The sequence below is a fragment of the Eptesicus fuscus genome, chromosome 12, assembly GCF_027574615.1.
Source record: "Eptesicus fuscus isolate TK198812 chromosome 12, DD_ASM_mEF_20220401, whole genome shotgun sequence".
Lineage (NCBI taxonomy): Eukaryota > Metazoa > Chordata > Mammalia > Chiroptera > Vespertilionidae > Eptesicus > Eptesicus fuscus.
The window spans coordinates 30,070,401-30,088,713 of record NC_072484.1 but is presented as its reverse complement, the minus strand read 5'-3'; the positions used below and the strand labels follow the sequence as shown (position 1 = coordinate 30,088,713).

Genomic DNA, 18,313 nt, shown 5'->3' with positions numbered 1-18,313 from the left:
TGGCATGCACCCAACCTCTGCACCCTGGCCACTAGGGGTGTTCCAGTGCGGCCCCGCTTCGGTGGCGGCTATCCGAGAGGGCGATGTGAACCTGGACTTCGACATGCCCTTCATCTTTGCGGAGGTTAATGCCGACCGCATCACCTGGATCTACGATGCCCGCCGCAACTCCCAGAAGCAGAATTCCTCAGACACAAACACCATTGGCAGATACATCAGCACGAAGGCGGTGGGCAGCTACTCTCGCATGGATGTCACTGAAAAGTACAAGTACCCAGAAGGTAGGAGGGACGCTGGTGGGGCTATGCCACTTGGGGTTTGATGGTAGAAGACAGCTTTAGGGTGGGGAAGGCAAAATCCACATGCTCCTCCCTCGTTCTCAGCCAGTTCTGCCTGAATGGTAGGACTGCTCCCTGGCACCTAACACCCAGTTCCCCAGACTGGCGCCAGCAGACGTTTGCCATGGGGCACAGGCGGCTCTCACTCCAGCTCGTCTCCAGCTGTGTCCTATTGCCAATGGCACAAATGGGGTGGCAGCACTGTGACTGAGCACACAGGGGAAACCTGGCCCCAGGGGGGACCCCCAAGTGCTTTAGGAGACATTGGTCAGTCCTCCCACTCCCCTAGCCTCCAAGTAACAGGCAGGAAGCATGATCTGAACAAAGAAATGGACAAAGACCGGACCCCAAAGACATGGGGCTGTGCTGTATACACTTCCAACTCCCAAGATGCTAGAGGAAGTGAGGCGAACACCTGGGTCCCTGAAATCAGCATTTACATGCTTACGGCCCCCCCCCCCCCCCCCCCAAGTCACCAGGAAGACTAGTTGTTGTGAGGCCACCCTTAACTCAAATGACATTTGTTGCTCTATTTTGGAAATTGCTATCGGAGTCAACAGCCTATCTCTTTGAGGAGTCTCAATAGTGACAAAAGTTCTACATTTGAAGGTGATATTCATGTCCAGAAATAGCCTAAAGTAAATCAATGCTTGCTCTAGCAGCCACAGCCCCTCCTCAATGGGACCAGCAAATGCTGTGAAATAGTTGCTTCAGTGGATCCTCACAGTTGGTTCTGAGAATTAAGAAAGGTGATGTCGTAAAGATGCCCACCATACACCCCGAAGTAAACCTGAAAACTCTGAGCAGCTGCTGACTGTTGGTGACGGCTGCGGTTTACACAGGAGGAAAGCTGAGCACAGGAGATGGGGTCTGACTCCAAGGTCAAGTAGATGACCCTTCTGGGCAGTGGTATTTGTGGACATTTTGAGGCACAACTCGAGGGCAATGAGATCAGTGGCCTCAATTTGGCCCCATCTGTCTCTGCTGGCCATTCCCACTGTTGGGGTCAGATGGCCCTTCTCTCAGTCAATAAACATGGACTGAGACCTCCCCAAGCGCCTGCTCTATGTCAGCTCTAGGGAGGCAACAAAGATCACTCACACGGGGCCCCTGCCCTTGTAGAGCTTCACAGGCAGGAGGAGGCGGGTGCAGGGCGAGCGTTTTCAGCAATGTCATGGTGTCGAAACCAGTGTAGAGGCCAGGGAACAAATCACCCGGGTCAGGAATTGAACCCCAGCCCTACTACTTAGAACTGTGCAGGGTTCTTAGGACCCCTGATCCCTCCCTCCCTCACTTGTGAAATGAGTAGCAATGCCTGTCTTCAGTACCAATGAGCGTGTGCCCATAAAGTGCCAAGTGCAGTGCCTGCCACAGAGTGAGGACTTAATAAACAGTGGTGATTTTTACCAACGTAAATGTCTGCAGCCTCTTTGGAATAACAACCTCCCAAGGGGACTTTTGAAGTGCACTACACTTGGATATATGATTCTGTGGGGTGCCTTATTTTACTGTCACATCTTGGGAGCTCTGGCTGTCTCAGTCAAACCTAAGCAATGGAACGGGGCCAGGCTGTAGCTAGGATGGGGGAATCCTTGCAGGACTCCTGGCAAGGTCCTAGCCCCTTTCGTGACAGCAGGGCTCATCACCTGCCTGTTGTTGCCCGGGTCTCCTTACTTAATGATGCCAGTTTGTCTCTGAGGGCCCCGGGGAGGAAAAGCTCATAAAATGGGTTGCTAAGCATTTGCACAATAGCAACACAAGGGCGAAAACAGTAGCAGGAAGCTGAGTCTTGAGTAAGCCCAGCAGGTGACCTATATAGGTATCTAGGCTCTGAGCCTCATTGTACAAACATGCCTGCTTCGAGGTCCTGGACGCAGATGGCTCAGCTCCCTGCATAGACATCAGCCCTGGAGGTGGATGTCCCACTCGGCTAGAGAATGGGAAAGCACCAAAAGGAACCCAGCCCACCAGGAGCTATCAGCTTGGGTAACCTGGCACCTGCCTCCTCTTCAGTAGGGTGTATGGGAGGAACCTGGGACGATGGGTCCTGAGAACTGGCCCTCTCTCTGCCTCCTTTTCAGTAGGGTGTATGGGAGGAACCTAGGACAATGGGTCCTGAGGACTGGCCCTCTCTCTGCCTCTAATCCCCAGATTAGACTATCTCTTGGGCCAGTTGCTTCCCCACTTAGAGCCTTTATTCTAATGTGATGGGTTTAAATGAGTGGACCTCTGAGGTCCCAGCCAGTTACATGTAACTTATGGGAAAGGCCTTGCTAAGTTGTAAAACGCTTATAATAAGTCATTTTGGCATCTTAAACATTTCACAGGTTGGTTGGGGAAGTTGGGACCATGAGTATGGTCTGCAGATACAAACATGGTAATTCCTTGTGGACCTCTGTTCGTGTTTCGTGTTCCTGCAAGGTCCACACCTTCTCATTGGTAGTGCGTCTATCTTCAGATCAAGGCAGGGAGCCTAATGTGAGCTGAGTGATCAACACTGGCTCAGATGCGTAGAGCCAGTTACTCAGCTCTTGCACACCATGGCCATTGCCCTGGGGCCACCTATACCATCACATTCAGCAGGACCCACAATTGGACGTAGAGTCAGAAAACCTGTCCTTCGTGTTTTTGAAACTTGAACTCTCTCAACAACCACTCACAACTTGGAACCATACCAACCATGGGAAATTCTTGTCAACCGTCATGGACAAAAGAACCACTCTTCAACTCGTAAAGCATCCTTAGAAACAAAGCAGAACAACTTGGTTTAATGGTTGAAAGTCAATTCTAAATCATAACCTTTTTTCCTGCTTATGAACTCACTCTAACCTTTTCAGCTCAGTTTTTTTAAAAAAATATTTTTTTATTGACTTCAGAGAGGAAGGGAGAGGGAGAGAGAAACAGAAACATCAGTGATGAGAATCCATTGATGGGCGGCCTCCTGCACACCTCCCACTGTGGATCAAGCTCATAACCTGAGTATGTGCCCAGACTAGGAATGGAACCGTGACCTCCTGGTTCATAGATCAATGCGCAACCACTGAGCCACACTGGCCAAGCCTCAGCTCAGTTTTTATTTATTTTCAAATTATCTGTTTGTTCTTTAAGTCTTACAAGGGACTTTCTATCCAAAGTATGAATAAATAAATCTAACTTAATTGACCTACACAAAATATCAAGTCATATAGTAATCTTACACAGTTGCTGATAGAGCTTCCCCTGCAGTTCCCCGGAAACTTAGAGCTGATAGGAAAAGCACCACAGACCCGCTGGCCTGTGAGCCTCACGTTAAGGAGGGCGAACGGAGACCTGGAGAGGTCGGCCACTTGCTTGGATCAGAATCCTTGTGCGGCAGCAGAACCGGTGTTAGTCCCAGGCCACCTTCCCAGGCAGGGCGCTCTCCTTTGTCCGGGTTGCCACCGTATCCCTGAGATGCTTCTCTCTTTCCCCCTACACAGGTTCCAGCCAGGAAAGGCAAGTGTTTGACAAGGCAATGGGGAAACTTAAACCCAATAGAACATTTGGCCCAACGTCTGCAACAGAGGTCGAAAGAGACGAACGGGAGCCCAGCATCTCTGGGGTGTTCAAGGTCATGGGCATATTGGCAGTGGGCAAAGAAGTCAACCTGGCCCTGACGCTCAAAAACCTGACGAGTGACATGAAGACAGTGACGGTGAACATGACGGCCTGGACCATCGTCTACAATGGCACCCTTGTCCACGAGGTGTGGAAGGACTCGGTCACCATCTCTCTGGACCCTGAGGAAGGTAACTCACCCTGCAGGTTGTGAGGCACAGTGTAGCCAAGGTCGCTGACATTCAGTTGGGGTTGGAGAGTTCGAATTGGAACTGACTCAGTTGTCTAAGGAAGGAGCTGGTTAAGCCTTGGGTTGTGAGGTTGGGGAAATTGCTGTCATGGCGAACAGTGCAAGTCAGGGTGGTGCCAACCCAAATTCTTTCATGCCCTGGGCGAGGAAGGAAGGAGGGAGGCTGGGGAAATAACAGACATACCGCATTATCCCTTACAGCAGCGATTTTCAACTGGTGTGCCTCGACACACTGGTATGCCGCAGGAATTTTTAAAACATGCAATACCTGACTATTTAGTCAGGGACACTGACCTCTTTTCCCTTACACTGTCAAATATTTTTTTTAAAAATGACAACAGCCAACACACATTAGCCATCTGGTGTGGATGAATCAAAATTATACCTTTTTTGTGTGTCATATTGGCAAAAAAAATACCTGTGTGTGTGTGTGTGTGTGTGTGTGTGTGTGTGTGTGTGTGTGTGCTGCAGAATTTTACTGATTAGTTTACGTGTGCCCTGAGTTGAAAATTGCTGCCTTTAGGTCTAGACCACTTCCCACAGTGTGCAGAGCACGTCCTTGTATACTGCCTCACTTGATCTTCTAAAAAATAATAGATTCCAATACCCCCATTTCACAGAGGCCAAAACTGATGCTTAGAGAGATTGTGACTTGCTTAAGAAATGAAGTGTCATAGCTAGTAAGTGGCAATTCCAGGGCCTCCGTCCTAGGTTTCCTGATGCTAAAATCCAGGGCTACCCTCATCATCTAGGATGTGTGTATACAGCTGCCACACACACCCGCATGCCACCCCCACCCTGCCCCACAATGAGCCCCTTTTCAGGTTTGACCCTAGAAAGGTGGCAGCACGCGGTGTGGTCTTGAACCCTGGCCCAGCTGCCAGGGGGTGAGTGGATTGCCTGATGCGTGGTGGGTTTTCTGGGAGGTCCGAGGATTTGGGAGGAATGGTGACTCCTTGCTCCCGGGTAGCACAGACAGAAAGGGGGCAGGTGGAGTGGAGAAAGCCCGGTGCCGGGAAGGCTCAGAATGCAGGTGTGCCCGCATTGGCAGAATCTCTCAAGCTGTGATGAAAATTTGGGACTTACAAAGCAGATTAACAAGGGTGGGGTGGCTACTTGCTTCACAGCAGGAACGAACAAAGGCTGGTTAATGACACAGCCCATCGTGAAAGAATTCAGTCTGCAGAGAACCCCAGACGCGCCACACCTGTCCGAGGGCAGCATTTCCCATTCCCGGCAAGCTGACTTCCCGCAGAATTTTAGCAGAAAGCCTCCGCACCAGAAGCAGCCGCCTGGCTGCTGCTCACTTTCAGGCTCAGGGGGGGAGCTAGTTGTGAGGGCCGAAAATCCTGCACAGGAGGCAGCGGTGAAATGGGGAAGGGAAGGAGGCAGATGGAGCCCTCTTGGAGGCCTGCCGCTTCACTGCTTTCTGGGTGACTCTTTTAGGCCCCCTTTTCAGAAGGGAGCCCCAGCACTCACTGTCTGAGAGGGTAGGACCAGTGGTGCAAGGGCCTGTTGTGTCCCCACTGGGTGGGCAGACTGGGCATGTTCCCCCGGGCCAAAGCAGAGGCCGCTTCCTCCTCACAGTCTCACCTCAGAGGGTACAGGACACTGTGGCTGCTAGAAGGGGGGGGGGGAGAGGGGGAGGGGTAAAGGGGGGAGGCCACCCAGCGTGACCCTGTGAAGGAGAGTGGGGAGGTGGGGAGGTGAGGAGGTGGGGCGGTGGGGCGGTGGTTCGGGTTCTGTGGCAATAGAATCCCAGGCTATTAGAGGAGCTGGAGGCTGGAGGCACTCAGTTGGTCAATCCCTGGCTTCCCTTCCTCATTATTGCTGTGTTGTCATCATTATTGTTATCATCACTAGACAGTAAGTTAACATTCCTATTCTTCCCCTGCCCCTTGGAAGGAAACTCGCTCCCACGACGTTTTCTGGGTGTGGATGCCGCTTCAGTCCCTGTGAGCCCATCCTCCTGGGAATCTGCCCTGCCAGCCCGAGCCCTGGGCCCTGCCTGGACCCTGCCTGGAGCCTGCCCAGGACAGGGTGGGGAGTTTCCTCCAGGGCCCGGCCCAGGGAGGGCTCGGTCAAGCTCGGGGCTACAGATATTCCTGGCCCGCTCCCACTGACTTGGCTGGCATCAGCTCTGAAGAAGGTTCCACTCCCTCTCACTCTGCTCCCCTGACTTCGCCTTCCAGAAGTCCAGCATCCTGTGAAGATCACATACGCTCAGTATGAGAAGTACCTGAAGGCGGACAACATGATCCGGACCACAGCCGTGTGCCAGGCCTCCGATGAGGCCGAGGTGGTGGTGGAGAGGGACGTCATCCTGGACAACCCCACCCTGACCCTGGAGGTAAGGGGTGGGGAAGGGGTGCCTCCCCCGCCAGCCAACCCCATGAGCCACAGCCCTCCCAGACCACAAGGAAGGCCCTTCCCTGGGGAAGGGGCAGAGGACTGGGGTCCAGCCTCTGCCAAATGGAACAGCCAAGAGATCTCGCTCAGACCAATATCCTTGCCCTGAGGGGTGAGATAAACAGGCACATGGCCCCGTGGCTTCCTGGTTCCCGTTCCAGACCCACTGGGGGTACCAGCTGAGGAGTGGCTGGAGGGACTCTTCAGCTCACTCACACACCCACCCAGCCCTGAGCACCTGCTGGGTCCTGGGCCGTGCCAGGCTCAGGACCCAGAGGGCGCAAGGGGCAGGTCCTGCCTGAGGGGCCCCCAGCCCGGTCTCAGACACGTTGGTGAAGCAGATCAGACATGGGCACAACTCACGGGCATCTCTCCACTCACTCTCCAGACCCCGGAGTTACCACTGGCAGACGCTTAGCAGCCAATTCTCGTGCTCCCAGACTCTGCCATTTCCCACAGAGTGAACCAAAGCCCAGGCAGGAGAAGGAAAGAGGCAGTTACTGCCAGCCCAGGGCTAGACCTCAGGCGCCGGGACTCCCAGCCCAGGGCCCTTTCAGAGCACCCCGGCACGCCGGCAGCCGCAGCAGCAGCTTCGCGGCGGTTGAGAACGAGGCTGCCTCTGTCTTTGTTTCCGTGACAAGCCCTGCTCCCAGGGGCCCAGGCTGTGGGGCTTGCAGGTCTGCGGGAGGCGCATGGGACCACTCGGTCTCTTCCTCAGAACCAAACCCTAAAGCACTTGTGCTGACTCCAAGCCTCTCCCTGCTCCCCCAGCCCCGGGCCCCTATCCACCCCGCAGCCCAGGCTGGAGGCCACCATAGCCAGACAGCTGAGGGGTAAGGACTGGCAGGACAGGACAGGCAGAGGGGTTGGGGTCTTGCTGTGAGGTCCCCCAGCGAGCCGCATGGATCGGGCGCCTGCGATATCTGCCATCTGCCGCACCTGTCTGGACAGTTAGGCCTTTTCCTGTTCTCTCCCAATGCCATCAGCCGCCCAAGCCACAGATTTCTGAGAGCTGGATAGCTGTGGCTGCCCTGGTCCCACCCCTGCCTGAGCTGCACCCTAGCTGAAGGGGTTCCTGACCTCAGCCAGAGGTCAGGGGACCCTTTCACTGTCTGAGCTGTGCTTCAGAATGAGCGGGGCGGTCCCCCACCTCAGGCACTAAGGAGCCAGTGGCTGGGTGGCCAGTTACTAGTGGGGGAAGCCGAGCAGGGCCTGTAACCTTGCATCCAGGCCTCACCACTTAGCAGCAGCGACCCTGAGGAAGTCCCTTCATCCCAGCGTCTCAGTTGCTCCAACTGTGTCATGGGGATAATACAATACTTCCCTTGCAGGGTATCCTTTCCTCAGGGAAGACGTTCCTGGCATCCCACCCTCTCCCCAAATTAGGCCAGGCCTCTAGTTAAACTCCCTCAGAGCCTGTGAGCTCTTGCTACACCGCATTTGTCAGAGTTGAAGTTATCCCTTTATTTGTGCAATTGCTTGGTGGGAGTCTCCTCCCAGACATCACCTCCCTGAGAAGAGGCCCTCCCCCTGCTCAGGGCCCCTCGCATACTATCTTCTCCCCCAGCATGCTATCTTAGCCGATAATCATTATCTTAGCCGATAATCAGCGTCTGTAAAACAGAAACACCCCTCTCCACTGACACAGGGACGCTTGGCTCCTGGCTTGCATTCTTCGCCACCCACAGAATTTTCGTGGTCAGTCCAGGCTTGTCCCCTGCTTGCGAAGGCCCCTCCTACTTCCCAGGGCACTTGTAAGGGAAGCACGGTCCCTGTACCCGTGATGGACAGCTGAGTGCTGGTTCCTGCTCCAGAGGCTGGGAGGCGAGGCTGGGGAGCAGCCAGTTCAGTTATGAAAACTTTCTGCGTTAACAGGATCAGTGTTTAAATGAAGTTACGTTTCCCCCATTATATTCCCTTACTCAATATCCTCATCCTTTCTTATAGCGTTATCTTTTATTCAACACTTTTGTGCTATATCTTTGGGATTTCCATATCAAGTCTTTAAAGAGTCCATAAAATCTTTAGAAAGGAAATCAGGCCGGAAATGTGCCATCGAGAGCTTTCTTATTGAATCTTGTTAAAAGGCATCTGCTCTTTCTTCTTTGGGCATCTTTGTCTGAATTTCCTCTCAGTCCATTCTCTCCTCTACTTTGGCCTCCAGAGAATCAAGACATTCTTGTCTCTGTTGAATGAATCAATGCACAGCTCACTGAGAGCAGGGCACAGATTTTTAAACTCTTGAGGGGTGATCTATACGAAAAGGTAATAATTTGGGTAAAACCCCTTGTCTTCTCTGATGCTGATTGGCAGTTAGCTTCTATTTCCAAAACGCTTTCTTCCCATCCATGATCTCATCTGGTCCCTCCAGGCCCGGACAGGAAGGCAGGAAGGAAGGACTAGTTTCATCAGATGAGGAAGCTGAGGCCCAGTTGTGTCTGCTCCTTGGCAGAACCACAGATCTCAGCTTTGGGAGCAAACACACCGTCCAGGTTGCTTTTCTGACTGGAAACCCAGGCTTCTCTGACCAAAGACGGTACAATGTTGGAGCCCTGTCCAGGCCACAACATGACATATGGGGAAATTCCGGGCCCCGGACGTTTAGAAGGGCGTTACTAGATGGGATGTCATCAGGGGAGAATGGCCTGAAAGGTGGTGGGGGCCCCTCCATGAGAGGGGAGCAGACCTGAGCCAGCTGCAGCCTCCTAGGCAGGCTGGAAGGGAAGGAAGAGAGCCAGTGAGCGGAGGTTCAAGAAAAACACTATGATTAAGTTCAGAATGAAACCTTTCCCAACCCTCAGAGCGGCCCACAGAGGAGCCAGCCTGTCGTCCTGGGAAGACGTGGTTGCTCTTCCCAGGGTGAACTGGAAAATGGGGCCTGTGAACCCGGCAGGGAGGTTAAAGTGCACTCCGCTTCTCCCCTAAGCCTGGGTGTCCTGTCTGTAGCATGGGGGTTGGGGTGGGGGGGGGGAGGGGTCCTAGCAATCTCCTAGAAACCCCTGCATGGATGTCGCTGGCACTTAGGAGGACTAAACAGACAGTCCTCTGTGCCTTCGTCCTCAGTGACATCTTCTCCATCACCAAGTCGCCCGCCCAGCCCGTCAGCTCTCGGTGAGTGGCAGGTGACTCACTCCACGTCCTCTCTCCCTGCAGTTGCTGGACCAGGCCCATCTGCGGAAGCCCGTGAACGTGCAGATGCTCTTCTCCAACCCGCTGGAGGAGCCGGTGAAGAACTGCGTGCTGATGGTGGAGGGAAGCGGCCTGCTGCTGGGCAGCCTCAAGATCGAGTGAGTCTCAGGCCTGGGGGCCCATGTGGGATGGCGGGAGGGGGCCAGAGGGGGGCCTCCCAGGCAGGGCGCACAGAGATTCTCTAGCATCAGAACTGGAGAATCTGCCCGTAGGCACACACATTTGCATTTGGTTTGGGGTTCGCCAAACCTAAACTCCTGGAAAGTCCAGGTCACCAGAGCTTGGAGCTGGTCCTGAGGGCTTAGCATATTTGGGAGAGCAGAGGACCCCCGCCACCCCTGCCGATGGGTCTCGGGGCTGGAGGGGCCCCGGACCCAGGCAGCAGCTAGAAGGAGCTAAAGAAGCAGTGACCTTGTCCAGCCCCCACCAGAGCAGGACTTGAGGCCACAGAGGCCTGTCCAGCTTGCGGTCTGTGAATGTCACCATCAACACTGATCCATGCCCTTTCCCACCAGCGTGCCGACCCTGCGCCCCAAGGAGCGGTCCCGGGTACGATTTGAGATCATGCCCACCCGGAGTGGCACCAAGCAGCTGGTCGCTGACTTCTCCTGCAACAAGTTCCCTGCGATCAAGGCCATGCTGTCTGTCGACGTGGCCGAGTGAAGGGCCCACGAGGCCCCATACAAACTTGGGTACCATGGAGCAGGCAGGGCTCGCCTGTCCAGCCTGGGAAACCCACTCTGTCCCCCAAGGCTGCCTGGATGGGGAGCTCCAGCCTCAGCACACCCCCTCCCTTACTCCCAGGCTGGGCTGGCTCCACCCGGCCTGAGACGTGACCGCTTTGCACGTCCCCTGGCTCTCTCTGGGGCCGCCTGCCTTGTGAGCCCCATGGTCCTGCTCAGCCCTCTCATCCTTCAGTGCCGCCGGATGAGTGGCACCTGGCCCAGCGACTCTGGATGGATCCAGGGAAGAAGCCGGTCTGGACTGTTTGCTGATCCCTAGCCTGCAGTTGGGACATTCCTGCTCCTCCCTCAGGCCACTGTGGAGGGGAGGGGATGGTTAGCCATCTGTCACGGCAACTCACACCCTTATACTCAAAATAAATGTTAAAAAGAGCACGATCGCACTGCACCGACTCCAGAGACCGCTGCTTCGCCTACGGTGTTGGGGAAGGAGAGAGGGGCTGGGGCCGGGTCCTTCCTGAGAAGAGATGACCTTGGGAAGCCTTGCTCTCCAAGTCCCACCGTCCAGAGGGCGTGGGCTTGTTCTGTGTGGCTCCAGATGCAAAACTAGGGAGATGTTTCAAGTCAGTTTAGGAAAACTTTCTAATATGACGTCCACAACGAGGGTAGGCCGCCTTGGGAGGGGGCTCCTGGTCACGCAGGCTTCCAGAGCCCAGGGCCCGCACAGGTGTCGCAGTGAGAAGACTTCTGTCTTCACGGGAACGCTTTAGCAGAGCAGGTCCCGTGGTGGCCTGGCCTCGGCGCACGTGGGCTCTTTCCTCCCGGTGCCACACTCCTCCTCTGGCCCCCAGGAGAGAAGGTGCCCCTTGGGGTGGCCTCAGCATGGCTAACACAGCGGAGCATTCCCTGCCTTCACACACGCTCTGATGGTTCCTCAGTCTTTGCCCCTTGAAATAACTCCAAGCAGACCCCATAGCTTTCCTGCAGATGGTGCTGACGGATCCCATTTTGGCAATCAGACCTCACTTTCTGAATTTAAGGGGCCAGTCCAACCTCATGTCCAGCTCCAAGCTCCTGCCCCCTGCTCAGCTGGGGCCTGACTCTGGCTTGCAGAAGGCTCTGTCCCATTCCTCCGCTTCCTTCCCTTCCTCCCCTGTGCCGCCGGCTCCTTCAGAGTCAGAGCAGGGAGAGAGGGGATTAGGAGAAAAACGACCGAGGTCTGTTTCACCGGTGCTCATGCAGCATGGCCAGCGATGCCTTCTGTGTGGCCGGCGTGGAAAAGCAGGCTTTCTGCACCACAGGTTCCCTGATGCGGGCAGTATGCCCCTCAGTGTCGGCCCCCAGAGGTTCACCCATCACCTCCCACTGCACTGGAAGTCGCGGTGCTTTCCTGATGCTTGAGCCCGTTTACCTTGCCTGGGGTCCGCTGCCCATGGGAGCTCATACCTCCTCGCCTCGCCAAACAATGGACGAGCAGCTGCCCCAGTGGCCCCCCTCTCCTCCTCCTGCATCTTGAGGTGCTCCAGCCCCAGCTTCCCACCTCCGGGATGTCCCTGGGGGCAGCCAGCACAAGAACCTGAGCCCATCACCTGCCCTGCTCCCAAGGTCAAGGCTCTCCCAGCAGCTCTGGTGTCTGCACGCAGCTGGGCGCCCAGTCTCTGCGAGTGGCAGTCTTGTCTCTCACCTCGAAGCTTCGCCGCTCTCTGCAGTGTTCGTGGGGCCTCCCTTGCTGCTTGACTTGGCCTGGAGGTGGGGTGCTCCACTCTCCCTCAGACACCCTGCACCAGTCCCCAGTGAGGAGGGTGAGGGTGACATAGACAGACTTCTGCTCTGGTTTCTGAGAGAAAGAAAGAAATCCAGAGGTTTCCATTTCCTCCCATCCCTGTGAGGCCTGCCCGGGACCTTCATTCTCTCAGGCTTCCTCCACCTTGTCAGCAAGCACTTCCCGAATGCTTCCTTAGTGCCAGGCTCTGGGCTGGGCACCGGCTCCAAAGAGATTAGAAATCAGCAACGGCATGATCCCTGCCTACGGGTTTCTACTCTCGAGAGCGATTCCTAAGGTGTGACATTAAAAATGCATGTGGAGTTTTTAATCAACCCCAGGCACACGTGTCTTATATCTAATAGCACTCTTCCACCCGGCTTGGGTTCTGAAGAATTTCAGCAATAAAACAAAGAAACAGCAGACAGAGGCCCAACACTGCATTTATTTCTAGTAGAATTGAACTTGGAGGCTGCAGCGTAGTGTGAGATGCAAGGGGGCCTGCTAGCTGAACCCCAGAACAGGAGGTTTTGGTTAGGGCAGTGGTCGGCAAACTCATTAGTCAGCAGAGCCAACTATCAACAGGACAACGATTGAAATTTCTTTTGAGAGCCCAATTTTTTAAACTTAACCTTCTTCTAACGCCACTTCTTCAAAAGAGACTCGCCCAGGCCGTGGTATTTTGTGGAAGAGCCACACTCAAGGGGCCAAAGAGCCGCATGTGGCTCGCGAGCCGCGGTTTGCCGACCCTGGGGTTAGGGGATGTCATCACAGGGAACCCCAACACGCCAGGGTCCTAACCAAGGTAGGCACTTGCCTCTTTCTGTGTAAAAGCCAGAGGAGGCCGTTCGGGAACCCAGGCTGCTTTGTCGTAAGCGTCTGTCATCCTCCGCTTGTCATTTCCACCTTGTGGTTCCAGGCGGCTATTCCAGCTCAGGCAAAATGTCCCCAGTCAACCCAGCAAGAAGGATAGATGGGCTCCCTCTTTCCCACTAAGGCAGTGGTTCTCACCCTTTCTAATGCCACGACCCTGTAATACAGCTCCTCATGTTGTGGTGACCCATGGAGGAGAATGCCGGGTTACTCCTCCGTGGCGGAGAGTCGCGACCCACAGGTTGAGAACTGCTGCTGTAGAGCCTGAGACCATCGGAAAGCACAGATATTTACATTACGATTCATTAACGGTAGCAAAATTACAGTTATGAAGTAGCAACGAAAATAATTTTATGGTTGGGGGTCACCACAACATGAGGAACTGTATTAAAGGGACGCGGCATTAGAAGAGTTGAGAACCACTGCACTAAGGGAACAGTCTGAGAGTTGAAAGTTGAAATGATACATTTCACTTCTGCTCACATCCCATTGGCTGGAACTTAGTGGCGTGGCCACACCTGCAGGGGAAGTTGGGGAATGTGGTCATTAGCTCGGAGGACGTTTATCCAGCCAATAGTCAGGGTTTCGGTCACTATAGAAACAGGGGACCTGGGAGTCGGGGTAACCAGCAGTCTGCATTACCCTGACCCACCAAGACATGGGCCATGCAGGCCTAGGGCGGCACTCTCCTGCATGGCGGCAAACACACCAACAGGAACTTGGAGGACCCCTGAGCCAAGAGCAGCAAAGGGAAGTTGAGTCACACACACACACACACACACACACACACACACCTAGTTATTCTTCCCAAATTATTCCATAAGGTAAGCCCCACCACCTGTGTAGGGGCAGAGAGAAGCTGGGGCCATGCCTAGTGGGGAACTGTTCCTTGTAGTAATCAGAAATGGGAAAAAGCCTTTTCCCAGAACTGCTCTTGGCATCCTTAACCCACTCTGCTCCTGCCTCAGGGACAATCTCCGGAGCCTCAGGTGTGCTCTTGCGAAAATATCCTCACTCGGCAGGAGTCTGCCCTTGGAAAATGCACTCGTGTTTGGAACCAGGCAGATGTTCCCTGGATCCCAGCCTGGCGGGAGCTCAAAATGAGAATCAAATGAGGCAAAAAATAGAATGCATCAGTTAGATCCTTGGGAGTGTCAAGATGGAGTTAGAAGTACAAGAGAGTTATTGGGGGGGGGTGCCTATGAAAAAATAAGTGGGAGCAGGAATAGTGTGTAAGCCGTCAGACCACGACGCAGGTCTGCCACCTGTGGAAGGAGAGGCAAAACAGAAGGCAGGGGGTTTGGGAGGAAGAGCCCAGGGGCCGCTCTGAGAAGCTGGGGCCTGCGGTGCAAAGGTTCCCACCCAGGTCACCCTGGGCAGCAACGGCCGGGGCTGCCCTGGACCATCATGGCCTCGGCTCGGAAGCTGAGTCAGGTCTTGGATGTGCTGCCGGTGCCCTCCGTGCCGCTAATCGGCACGTTCCTTTCGTTGAAGGCAGCGCCGAGCAGCACACCTTCGCCGCTGACGCATGGACCCTGAAGGCGATCCTGAGCAGTTTGGGAACTCCTCAAGGACAGAGGCCAGGCACTTCATTCCTGCCCTCTTTAACCAGGAAAAGAGTATTTACCCGGTGCACACGGAAGGCCTGATGCATGAATGAGTGTGTGTGTTCAAGCGTGCTCTTATATCCATGACTCCTTTGAAAGGACAAGGTGATTCATGGGAACCCCTTCTATTTAACTGTCCATCTTGTTGGGTCCCACCCTTACACATTTGAAGAGACAATGCAATTCAATATACAGTTAAACACTGCCACTTGAGAATATTTACTATGTGCCAGGCCCTAGACCAAGCATTTACATGCAATACCTGATTTAATCCTCCCAACAAACCTAAGGGATAGATATTAATGTCACCCCTGTTACCATTGAGGCTCTGACATGTTATTTGTGCAAGACCACAGAGCCATGAAGTGGAGAAACTTGGGTTCAAACCCTTCTCTGAAGGTTCAAAACCTTCAGAGCCAAAGCCACTATGATAATGTGTCAGATGCTTTTGGTGGCCTACAGCCATTTCTCCTTCTTCCTTGCTAATTGAGTCCTGGTTTCATCTGTTGTTCAATACCAATTGGTCTAAACCAGCAATTTTCAACCTTTTTCATCTCATGGCACACATCAACTAATGACTAAAGTTCTGTGAGACACCAAAAAAAATATATGTTTTTTGCCGATCTGACAAAAAAAAAAAAAAAAAAAAAAAAAAACAAGTAGTTACGATTTTGATTCATTCACATGGGAAAACGATTGTTGTGTTGAGTGTTATTATTTTATTTGACAATTTAAACAAAAAGAGATCAGTGCCCCTGACTAAATAGTCAGGTATTGCACGTTTTAAAAATTCTTGTGGCACACCAGTTGGAAATCACTGGTCTAAACCCATCCTGATAATATTTTCCCCTTTTGCCAGTGATTTCTTTGGAAGCAAATACCAAGGAGGGTGAGTACTGGATTACATGGTAAGGGGGAGCATGTTTAATTTTTTTTTTTTTTTTGGTTTAATTTTTTTTATTTTTTTTTTATTTTTTTTTTTAATGAATCTTTATTGTTCAGATTACAATTGTTTCTCCTTTTTCCCCACATATCTCCCCCCCACCCAGTTCCTACCCCCCCCTCTTCCCTTACCTCCCCCCCCCCCCGCTGTCCTTATCCATAGGTGTATGATTTTTGTCCAATCTCTTCCCATACTCCCCACACAGACACCCCTTTCCCCCTGAGAATTATCAATCCACTCCCATTCTATGCCTGATTCTATTAAGTTCACCAGTTTATTCTGTTCCTCAGATTTTTAATTCACTTGACTTTTAGATTCACTTGTTGATAGATATGTATTTGTTGTTCATAATTTTTATCTTTCTTCTTCTTTTTCCTCTTTTTAAAGAATACCTTTCAGCATTTCATATAATGCTGGTTTGGTGGTGATGAACTCCTTTAGCTTTTTCTTATCTGTGAAGCTCTTTATCTGCCCTTCAATTCTGAATGATAACTTTGCTGGGTAGAGTAGTCTTGGTTGTAGGTTCCTGCTATTCATCACTTTGAATATTTCTTGCCACTCCCGTCTGGCCTGCATGGTTTCTGTTGAGAAATTAGCTGATAATCGTATGGGAGCTCCCTTGTAGGTAACTAACTGTTTTTCTCTTGCTGCTTGTAAGATTCTCTCTTTGTCTTTTGCTCTTGGCATTTTAATTATGATGTGTCTTGGTGTGGTCCTCTTTGGATTCCTTTTGTTTGGGGTTCTGTGCACTTCCTGGACTTGTAAGTCTATTTCTTTCATCAGGTGGGGGAAGTTTTCGTTCATTATTTCTTCAAATAGGTTTTCAGCATCTTGCTCTCTCTCTTCTTCTGGTACCCCCATAATTCTGATGTTGGTACGCTTGAAGTTGTCCCAGAGGCTTCTTACACTATCTTCAACTTTCTGAATTCTCTTCTCTTCATGCTTCTCTGGAGGAGTGTCCTTGGCCTCTTTGTATTCCAAATCTTTGAGTTGATTCTTGCAATCCTCTAGTCTGCTTTTGGGTCTCTGTATAATATTTTTTATCTCAGTCAGTGTATGTTTAATATCTAGTTGGTCCTCATGGAATTTATCGGCCTTTTCCATGAAATTCTTGAAAAACCTTATAACCGTGGTTTTGAACTCTATGTCCAGTCGCTTGTTCTCCTCCATTTCTTTGGTTTGTGATCTGTTTCCTTGCCTTCTCATATTCTCTGCTTCCCTAAGTTGGTAGGGTAGTTTTGTATACTAGGTGTCCTATTGGTTCAACGGGTCAGCCTCCCAGTTACTTGAGGTGGACACTCTTGGTGTACCCTTGTGTACTGTGTGTCCCCCAGCAGGAGCTACAGCAAGGGCTAGTTTTCTCCTCCTTTGCTTGGGCGATTTTGGAGCAGTCTGACTGGAGCTGCAGTTGGTTAAGCTGCTCCAGAACAGGCCATTTATATGCAAAAGCCGCTGTGTGGAGCCGGGGCGGGTTTGTAGAATGTGCGGGGTGGGGCCTCAGGGCGGGGCCTCAGGGCTGGGTGGGGTCTCAGGGCGTCACTAGGCTGGGGCGTGGCCAACGGCGATGGCTGCCGTCAGCCGTCTCTGCCTTTCCACGTTTCCAAGTCCCTGCGCCCCGCGCTCCAGCGCAGTAAACAATGATTGCTGGGCGCACCACTGCAAAAAAGTCACTCTCACTTTCCGACCCGATGGCCGAGAGTCCAGCTTCTCCCCGTAGGTGCCTGGGTCCCCCGAGTGTCCCCAGAAACTGGATTTCAGAGTGATCGGGAGCTTGTCTCCCTGCGGGTTGAAGAAAAGCCGCGCACCCAGCCGCCCGCCGCCGGCCCGATTCGCGTGCCTCCGTACCTCAGCTTTTCAGCGATTGTGCTTCTTTCTCTTCTTAGTTGTAAATCTTCCACTCAGCCAGCTTTCCCGTGGTTCTGGGTGGTAGACGTTATTGTCTTTTAGTTGTATTTTTGAAATTGTTGTGTGAGGCAGCAGATTAGTTGTTTAACTATGCCGCCATCTTGGTTCCAGGCATGTTTAATTTTTTAAGAACCTACCAAATTATCTTCCTAAGCGGCTGTGCATTTTGCATTCCCAGCAGCAATGACGGAGCGTCCCTGTTGCTCCACATCCTCCCCAGCATTTGGTGGTGTCAGTGTTCCGGGTTTTAGTCATCCTAACAGGTGTGTTGTGGTATCTCGTTGTTGTTTCGATTTTCCTTTCTCTTATTACATGTGATAGGGAGCAGCTTTTCATGTGCTTGTTTGCTATTCACATATCTTCTCTGCTGAGGTGTTTACTAATATCGTTGGTCTATTTTTAAATCAGGCTGTCCTCTTCTTGGTGAGCTTTAAAAGTTTTTTGCATATTTTGAATACAGTTCTTTACCAGGTATGTCATTTGCTAATATTTTCTTCCAGTCTGTGGCTTATCTTTTCATTCTCTCCATAGTGTCCTTTGTAGATGAGAAGTTATTAATTTTGATGAAGTTCAGTTTATTAATTCTATTATGAATCTTGTTTTTGGTATTGTACCTAAAAAAGCATTGCCAAGTCCGAGGTCATCTAGGCTTTCTCTTACGTTATCTTCTAGAAGTTTTATAGTTGTGCGTTTTACATTTAGGTCTGTGATTCATTCTGAGTTAATTTTTGTGAAGGGTCCCCATGGAGTTCTTCACTCTCAGATTCATTTTTTTGCA

The 18,313-nt window shown here is 52.2% G+C and overlaps 1 protein-coding gene across 1 annotated transcript in view; it reads left to right on the top strand.

Annotated features, from left to right (window-relative positions):
- Window positions 1-10,888, top strand: part of TGM3 (transglutaminase 3) — a 37,691-nt gene extending 26,803 nt beyond the window's left edge. Inside the window, exons 9-13 of the mRNA XM_028144673.2 lie at window positions 36-281; window positions 3,797-4,105; window positions 6,357-6,514; window positions 9,727-9,860; window positions 10,278-10,888. Coding sequence (XP_028000474.1) covers window positions 36-281; window positions 3,797-4,105; window positions 6,357-6,514; window positions 9,727-9,860; window positions 10,278-10,425 — 995 coding nt within the window. The 3' untranslated portion in view covers window positions 10,426-10,888. The remainder of the gene's footprint in view (window positions 1-35; window positions 282-3,796; window positions 4,106-6,356; window positions 6,515-9,726; window positions 9,861-10,277) is intronic.
- Window positions 10,889-18,313: the final 7,425 nt, after the last annotated feature.